Source organism: Camelus bactrianus, chromosome 21, assembly GCF_048773025.1.
Source record: "Camelus bactrianus isolate YW-2024 breed Bactrian camel chromosome 21, ASM4877302v1, whole genome shotgun sequence".
In the NCBI taxonomy this organism is placed as follows: domain Eukaryota; kingdom Metazoa; phylum Chordata; class Mammalia; order Artiodactyla; family Camelidae; genus Camelus; species Camelus bactrianus.
The window spans coordinates 10,124,166-10,133,522 of record NC_133559.1 but is presented as its reverse complement, the minus strand read 5'-3'; the positions used below and the strand labels follow the sequence as shown (position 1 = coordinate 10,133,522).

The following is a 9,357-nucleotide window of genomic DNA, read 5'->3' as shown; positions in this document are numbered from 1 at the left end:
TAGGAAGTCAACTGTCAACTTTCATTAGATATTTACAGACAATGTTATACGTAGAAGTTGCTGTGTCAAACCATTACTCTGTTAATTAACTACTTGGTAGTTTTTTTCAGGGTTCAGGAGTGTATCCAAATCTAAATCATAAAATTCATCTGAATTTCCTTCATCTGGATACAAATTGAGTGTTTTCTGTCTTTTGTATTACAGACAGTAAATTCCTTTACAAAACAGGCCAGAAAAGCCATAGTAAGTAATCAGTAATTGGTTACAGAAACAAATGAACAGTGCATTAGAAAAAATGTCATCTCTGACACCTGGTGTTTTGCCAAATTAACTTAAATGAAGAATCAATTGGTAATTATAAATTTGATGATTTGCCTTATTCACATCAAAATTGCAAAAATAATAGAAAGTTGAATCTTCATTTGCTATTTCTTTTAGATTTCAAATATTCCAACAATGAAGATCAACCAGACAATCCTGAAGGAATTCATTCTTGTGGGCTTTTCTGTTTACCCACAGGTACAGACGTTCCTCTTTGTGGTTTTCTTTGGCCTCTACCTTCTCACCCTCACAGGTAACCTAGCCATCATGGGTCTAACTTGGGTAGACAGATCCCTCCACACCCCCATGTACCTCTTCCTTAGTGCACTCTCTTTCTCTGAGACCTGCTACACACTCACCATTATCCCCAGGATGCTGACAGATCTCCTGGCCAAGAACAGAAGCATTTCAGTCATAGGATGTAGCTTGCAGATGTATTTCTTCTTGGCACTTGGTGGCACTCATACAATCATTCTCACTGTGATGGGATATGACCGCTTTCTGGCCATCTGCAACCCCCTCAGGTATCCATTGCTTATGACCAACATGGTATGTGGACAACTGGTGGCCTCTGCTTGGGCTGTGGGTTTCTTTATCTCTGTGACAGAGACTGCACTGATATTCAGGGGCTCTTTCTGCAGCCCCAACCTGGTCAAACACTTCTTCTGTCATATGCGGGCAGTTGTGAGGCTGTCCTGTCTACACAGTGACCTCACAGAATTCACTGTTACACTGATCTCAGTGTCAGGCCTGATGGGCACCTTCCTGCTCATCGTCCTCACTTACGTCTTCATTCTTTCCACTGTCTTGAGGATCCCTTCAGCTGAGGGCAAGCAGAAGGCATTTTCTACCTGTGCCTCCCACCTCACGGTGGTCATCGTCCACTTTGGCTTTGCATCTATTGTTTATCTGAAGCCAGAAGCATCGGGGGGAGATGACACACTCATAGCAGTCCCTTACACTGTCATTACTCCTTTCCTCAGCCCTCTCATATTCAGCCTCAGGAATAAGGACATGAAGGGTGCTTTTAGAAAGGTACTTGGAAAGACAATTTTGTTGAATAAATAATCTTGGATTGTTGCTGCATGATTGAACATCTCCGAAAATCAGAGAGGCATTTACCCTGTGGTATCTGGAGAATTCAGCACTATTTGTCTTTTCCCAGCGGTTGGCATATGGGGATCAGCTGACCGAGTCTTGGCCCTAAGCCCTGACAGATATTTACTTAGCATGTTAAAGAAATTGTGTGCCTACTTCTACTGCTATTTGTCCCTGAAGATTTTAGTCTTCTACCAGTCAGCTTCTGGGTTCTGCACTTTTGATGAAGTGGGAAAAGAAAAATTGTGGGATGAAAAACACCGCCTATGACCACTATATTAAGAAATATTCAAAAATATCTGGAGAGGTAAAAATTGAAGAATTTTTCTAGTTAGTATTGTGAGGTACTGTGCTGTGCCCACCAGGAGATGAGTCATTTCTAAGAGGAAATAAACTATGTAGAAATCATCAACTGTCTGTCTGTTTATATCTCGATTGATATTTACATTTGTTAAGGTCCATGCCATGCTGATTATTAATGTTTTTTAATAGCATCGTACATGATGGTGTCCTTCCAGTGCCTGTCGCATGCTTGCTTCTGAATGCTCAGGATATTTTGGAACATTGAATAAATAAGTAAATAGGACAGTAGAGCTTACATGTTCCATGACTGGGGGAATCTTTGGATGAAGGCTGACTATAACCTCTGTTTTCTTTAAGATGAAGGCATTAAATAGCTAACATTTAACAAAATCCCACAGTATTGAGTGGCTTGAAAATAAAAGATGTTTTGGAATAATTTTGGCAGCCATACAATGTGTGATCAAGGAAACTAGATGAGCATGTCAAATCTCTATGTTACCCAGAAGAATTATGAGGTTATTTAAATTTTATATAGCTTTACAATTACTAAGACATTTTTTGAAGAACAATTTAACATGGTTTGTCTTACCAAATATCAAGACTCATAATGAAACTACAGTACAGCATTGACACAGGTGACAAATACAGCGAGAGAGTAGAACACAGAGCCCCCACATTCTCGTGCACACGTGGGCACTTGCTTTGAACAGATATGGCTTTGCAGAGAAGTGAGAACACAACAGATTTTTCAAAAACTCATCCTGGGAAATACTGCATATTGACATAGGAAAAACAACCTACCTCTGTAAGCAACAACAACAAAAAATCAAATTTTGGATATCAAAACCTAAATTTGAAAGGCAAAACAATAAAACTTTTACATGGTGATATAAAAAAAAATCTTACCAATGTCATTAGGTTAAGAAAAGATTGCTTAAACTGGACCAAAAAGTCTTAAGTAGAAATAAAAATATCTATTTAATTGAATTTAAGAAATGCTGCCCATCTAAAAAGCATTATTCAGTAAATGGATAGGTAAGCCACATAAAACTAAAAGGAAATTTAAGAAACTGTTTAATATAAAATGTACGATACTGATCACATTTGGAGGCTGGAGGCTGATACATTGACACATGGAGGGATACCTGGCTGGGAAAGCTCTTTTTCTTCATCGTAAATTGTATTTATGGGGGTGTTTGCTTCACACACACACAGAAATTCACTAAGCTATGCATTTGGGTGGCTGATTTTCTGTATCTATATTTTGTTTTACAACACAAAAATTAAATGAGGAGTGAGAGGAAATATACGCCACATCTGTCATTGGCAAAAGATTTATATAGTATACACAAAATCTCTTCCAAAAATTAAAAGAAAAACCTAAAAAAGTAGACAATCCAATCAATAGCAAAAATGTTCAAGAGATATGAACAGATCTTCCATAAAAGGAAATATTCAAATGTCCAATAAACCTGTGAAAAGGTGCTTGATCTAATCAGTAAGCTTGATAAGGAACATTGAAGCCCCAATTAGATACCACAACACATTTACCACATGGTTAAATTAAAAGGATAGGTTAACAAGTATTGATGAAAGTGTTGAGTAACAAGAACTCTTGTGTGCTCCTAGTGAGAGTGTATGTTGATTCAGTCACTTTAGAAAATAGTTTACTGTTATACACTTACTCAAACCTCATGGTTCAGCTTCTCTGCTCTTAGGTATACAATCTAGATAGTTTTATGCACATGTGCACCATGAGACATATATAATAGTGTTCACAGAAGCTGTATTTGCAATAGATCAAAGCTGAGAATTACTCAAATATGCACAAATAGTAAAATAGACAGTAAATTGTAGCATATTCATACAGTGTATTAGCACGCAGAGAAAGTGATTAACTACAGCTACATACCTCGGTGTACATGATAAACTCCTTTTTTCCCCTTTGGACCGTATGTTTCTTCATCCATCTAAGAGATAGTTTACCATTGAAGGGTTTTGTCTCTGGACTGATTTCTAATTAGATTTTTCAAAATTTTCTTACCGGGAAAGTCCTTTAATGGAAAGAAGTTAGACATATTCTTCTGTCAATAATTTAAATAAGGAATCAAGGAAGATATAAAATAAGAGACTGGGGCTTCTGTTCACCTAAATGTGAAATGTGTCCATCTCTTTCCTCCTATATATTTAGAATATACTCTCTTCAAGAATGTGCTACACCATGGTAAAAACAAAAATATAAAATATCTATTTAATATTCTCAAGAAACACACATTCTTCTTGTGTAGAGACAATTACGATATAACATACATTATGGTTTTCACAGAGCTTTATGGGAGCACTCAGGAGACAAAGGACACATAAAATATTGCTTGAAGTTTCAGTAATATTGTTTGTCAGTGTCCTCAGAAAAGATTGCTCTACCTCAATGTGTCAGCCTCATTTTAGAAGATTTCTATGTCTGTGAGTTTGTTTTTGTTTTGTAAATATTCATTTTGTCATCTTTTTTAGATTCCACATGTAAGTGGTATCATATGGTATTTTTCTTTCTTTTTTTGGCTTATGTCATTTAGTATGACAATCTCCAGGTTCATCTATGTTGCTGCAGATGGCATTATTTAATTCTTTTTTTGTAGCTGAATAATATTTCATTATATGTGTGTGTGTGTGTGTGTGTGTGTGTTTATTTCCACAACTTCTTTATCCAATCATCAGTCAATCAACATTTAGGTTGCTTCTACAGATAAACAACAAAGTCCCAGTGTACAGCACAGAAAGCTATATTCAATATCTTGTAATAGACTATAATGAAAAAAGAATATGAAAAGGAATGTATACATACAGAAGCATAACTGAATCACTATGATTCAGAAATTAACACCAGAAATTAACACAACACTGTAAACTGACTATACTTCAATTTAAAAAAAAGATCTCTACACAGAAGAAAGAGATAGCCAGAAGTCCTCCTTGGGTCAGAACAAATCTTAAATACTGATATCGGGAAATATTCTTTCAAAGGAGCCTGAATTTTGTTTCATTTATTCTTCTAGGGAGCAATTTATACTCTGGGGTAGGGTTGAAAAACATAGAGCAGTCAGCAGGCTAGTAGGTAGATGTGGTTAGAAAAAGAACATCCAAAGTGAGTCTTATCAAAACAACTGTCATCCCAGTCATTTGTGTGCATGTCCAATATTTGTCCCTGAGAAACATCAGAGACCTTACACTGTAGGAGGGTGGGAAGAATAGAGTTCAATAAAATAATCAAGTCAATCACTAAACCAATATAAAAGCAAATAAGAGAAAAAAGGCCAAGTGTGTGTGCTTGAAGGGTGAGGATTAATAACCAGAGTTTCTTTGATATATTATCTAAAATATACAGTTTTCATCACCAACAACAACAAAAAAATGAGAATGTAAAGAAACAGGAAGATATTACCCATTACCAGAAAAAGTATCAGGCAACATAAACTGCCTGTGAGTGTGACTATATTAAAAAAAATTCCAAGTAGACATTGTAAATATATTTAAATAACCAAACCCCACATAATTAGAGAAGCAAGCAAAATATCATGACAATATTGATTAAATATAGAATATCAATAAAGAAACAAAAAGAACCAAAAAGAACCAAATGGAAATGCCGGACTTGAAAAGTACAATGACTGAAATTAAAAATACATGTATATTTATACATGCTCAACAATAGATTTGAACTGGTTGAAGAAAAATTTAGTGAACCTGAAGTTAGACTGATAGAGATTATGCAATCCAAAGATTAGAGAGAAAAAAGGATGAAGACATATGTAGGGACTCTCAGAGAAATGTGGGACACTGGTAAACATACCAGTATAGGTATGATGAGAGTATCAGAAAAAGAAAGCAAGAGAAAGGAGAAGAAAAAATTACTTGAGCAAATAATGGCTGAAAATTGCCCAGATTTACTGAAAAAAAAAATCTACCCATCAGGAAGCTCAACAAACTCAAGAAAAGTAAATGTAAATATGTATAAACAGACATCCAGCAACATCAGAGTAGACATTCTTGTCTAAAATTAATAAGCTACAAATTCTATAAAGTATATATGTTCACAATAGAATGAAATTAGAAATCAATAATAGAAGGAAGTAGGGAAATTCACAAGTATGTGGATATTAGACGACACACTTCTAAATGATCAATGTCTAAAAAAAAATGATAGGAGAAATTAGAAAACAGTTTGAGAGGAATAAAAATAAGGACACAGCATAATAATATTTATGTGATTTAGCTAAAGCAGTCCTTAGGAGGAAATTTATAGATAAAAATACCTATATTTAAAAAGAAGAAAGATTTCAAATAAGCAATCTTATTTTCCCTTCTTTGGTCACCAATGGCCATTTCTAACGTCCTTGTTCATCTTCCTCCCTTTTCATAGATTCTGTTCCTCTGGTTAAGTCTATAAAATCTGTTCTGGTTATATTTACTAATTTGTATTACTTCAAGGTTGACAATCTCAAGACAGACGTAAAACCCAGGGCAACATTTAAAATTTATTGCTGCATATATCTCCCTCTTTGGGCTTAGTATGTCAGGACTAAACTCATCACTGGTGTTCTCATGTTGTCCCTCCTTGTGGGTTAGCATCTGCTCACTGCTTCAGGCTAAAATTTCAAAGATCACTGTAATTCTCCTACTGCTTATAGCATCATTTAATCTGTTGTAAAGACGATTGTTTCTAACCCGATTATACTGTGGGAACACCGAACGTTATCGCAGAGAGGAGTGAAACTTACTTCTGTTGCAGTGTGCTACCTGCCCTGTATTGCATCCTGAGCAGGATGCTGTTGGCCTCTTCAACACGTCCCATGATAAGGATATTAACACATACCCTGGGAGACAACCTATTCCATTTATGACAACTCTAGTAGATTGAGAAATAAAGGGGCTAACTGTACATAAATTGCAGTCAGGAAACACAGGTTTATGAGGAAAAATGACGGATGTCATTTTCAAAAATGGATTCAGATTTGCATCAGGAATCAGGAATCTGAAATTACTCCTCTGCCTATCCTCATCCAGTTATCCTGAGGTCTTTTCTGTATGCTCCCTGAGATGATGTAAAAAGCGGCGAACAAGAGAGGATGCTTTCCTCATTTAAGCCTGTAGACTTATGGATGGGAAATAAAGAATCTCTTCCTCACACATATACACAGATAAGTGATATAAATGCAAAGGTGAGTGGAGTTTGACAAATAATATTTTCTCCATGATATTTAATAATCTAAAGAGTCTGCCAGAATTAATTTGTCCATAACTCTGTTGCTTTATTTTTTTATTTCCTTAACAGAATTTTAGACTTGAATTATCTTTATATCTATGTACTAATGCAGACTAACAGCTTCACCTCTGAAAATGGAGTTTGCAGAAGCACCACATGGATGACACTCTGGCAATGTACTCAAGGCAAGGACTTTATTCTACTTCCCTCCAGGGCTATGTCCCTCCAGGCTTTGTTCTTTCATTGTATCATGTATGCCCTAGAACAAATGGTCCCTGAGGTGACTTGGACACAGTCTTGTTGGGGAGAGGTAGGTCACCATGACAATGTGTCCTAAGGGGCTGTGTCCTAATGATTAAGTGATAAGGGCTGGCTAGGCTGCTCTTGCTTGCTTAAGGGCACCATCTGCAAAACCCTTTCCCTGCCATTCCACAAATTACTCAGAGACAAGTATGGAACATCCAGCTGTGTTGAAGAGTGGCTGGGACTGAGCACACCTGCCCAGAAGCAAAAGGTAACCAGCCTATTGGCAAACATCCAAAGATGGATACGTGAGTGAATACAGAAGACTGGCAAGCAAAAATTCTAGAGGAACCTCTATGAAAATGTTTTCCTTATTCAGGTTCAATACCCTCAGATCCTTCATTCATTCTTTTCAGTTTCCTGAACTCTCAAAATATATTGAATTTCTTCAGATGGCCAATTGGCTTAAAATCTCAAAAAGCTCATTTATTCCAACATCTCATACTGAGCACCCTGCTCTTTAACTCATATACAAGGGTCTATAATTATCAATTTGGAACCTGAGAAAAACATTTGAAATGTTCACAAGTGTAAGAATGTTGCTAAGCTACACTGCGGTGAGGGGCTAGAGATTGTGAACATGATGGAAAGGACAGGAAATTATGTACAGGAAGGGGGATCAAAGAGCAGAGGTTGACGGTAGGAGCGTCAGAGGCCACCCTCGGTATGTTTAGAGAGGCGGCCCCCCTCTGCCCTCAGACCGGGCCCAAAGCCATACCTACCATATGTAGTCCATCTCCATACAGCTCAGATTTAAATGAGATTTTAAAGAGCTATGGATTGAATTGGACTGCTCTTCACAGATGAGCTGGAACACAGCACAACAAAACAGAACAAAAAACCTTTTGTTTTTATGTGAACGAGTGAGTTCGTCCAGCTATACTCATGAACATCTACTTATTTCCATGGAGGACATATGGGATAATGATTAAGCTTGTTCCGATACCAGCAGGACTAAATTATCTGACTTTACCCCAACTCCAAATTTCCTGCATATATGATCTTGGGGAAAAAAAATCACTCAGCCTTCTGTGTCATTTATAGAGAAAAAATGCTTAAACTCATTGGGCTCTTATGAGGATTAAGCCAGCACATACAAAGTACTCAGTGCCTTGAATATAATGATCCGTTTTTTTATTGTGTCTTCTCTAAATGCCATATGGACACAGACCACATTAGTCATTATAATGATTCCAGACAATCTTCAGTTGTTGAGTTACCAAGTTCTTTGCTTAATGAGTTATGAGTATTCAATTTGTGATGATCAAATGAAGAATTCAAGGGAAAAAAAGAACTTAATTTTCTCTGATAATGGGATATGCCTGTGTATAGAGCCCCTCCCAGTATGTCTCTGGACAAAGGTGTGTATGGCTTCCGGAAACAGGTCATTGGGAGTGAGGCCATGCACTGTTCTGCTTCAATTTTTTGTAACATCTAGGAGGTAGAGGCTGGACAGAAATCAAGGCAATTTTGCTGGTATAAATAGACATCTGAGGTGACGCAAATCACCCCATCCAGTTGGGGAGAAGTGTGGGTTTCAGGCCCACAAGGCTATGGAATCGTCCTTGTATTTGAAAATATTGAGGATGCTTCACACTCTGGGCAAGTCATTCTCACCTAAATGGTCTCTTTGATTGTCACACAGCCTAATGAAGTAAGAGTGACCAACATCATCAGAAGTAGCAGCACCCCTAGGTTATAGATTAAAAACAAAACCCAAAACAAAACAGGTTCAACTTTCTACCTCTGTAAGAAGGAAACTTAATTTCCCTAAATCCTAAATTATTACTTCATTTATTTATTAACTCATTCAATAAATACTTACTGGTTACCTATTATGTGCAAAGCAGTTAGTAAGGGTAGAGAAATGACTGTTTTTTTCCACTCTTGAGGAGGAAAAATCCTGGTAAATACATAATTACCTCCTAGGTCTGTTAATAGAGTCATAATCATAACAGCAGGTGTAAGGGAGCCACTGGGCAAAGTCTTCACAGGAGAACTAATGTTTATGATGTTTATCATGTGCAAAAGACCAGAGGCAGGAACCAGAGTGGTGTCTTAAAGAACTTTGA

General features: G+C 36.9%; 1 protein-coding gene across 1 annotated transcript; it reads left to right on the top strand.

Moving 5' to 3' along the window:
* The first annotated feature begins 444 nt into the window (after nucleotides 1-444).
* On the top strand, nucleotides 445-1,389 carry LOC105069571 (olfactory receptor 10X1-like). The gene has a single exon (XM_010955715.2). It carries the CDS (start codon nucleotides 457-459, stop codon nucleotides 1,387-1,389), a length of 933 nt encoding a protein of 310 aa, XP_010954017.1. The 5' UTR covers nucleotides 445-456.
* Nucleotides 1,390-9,357: the final 7,968 nt, after the last annotated feature.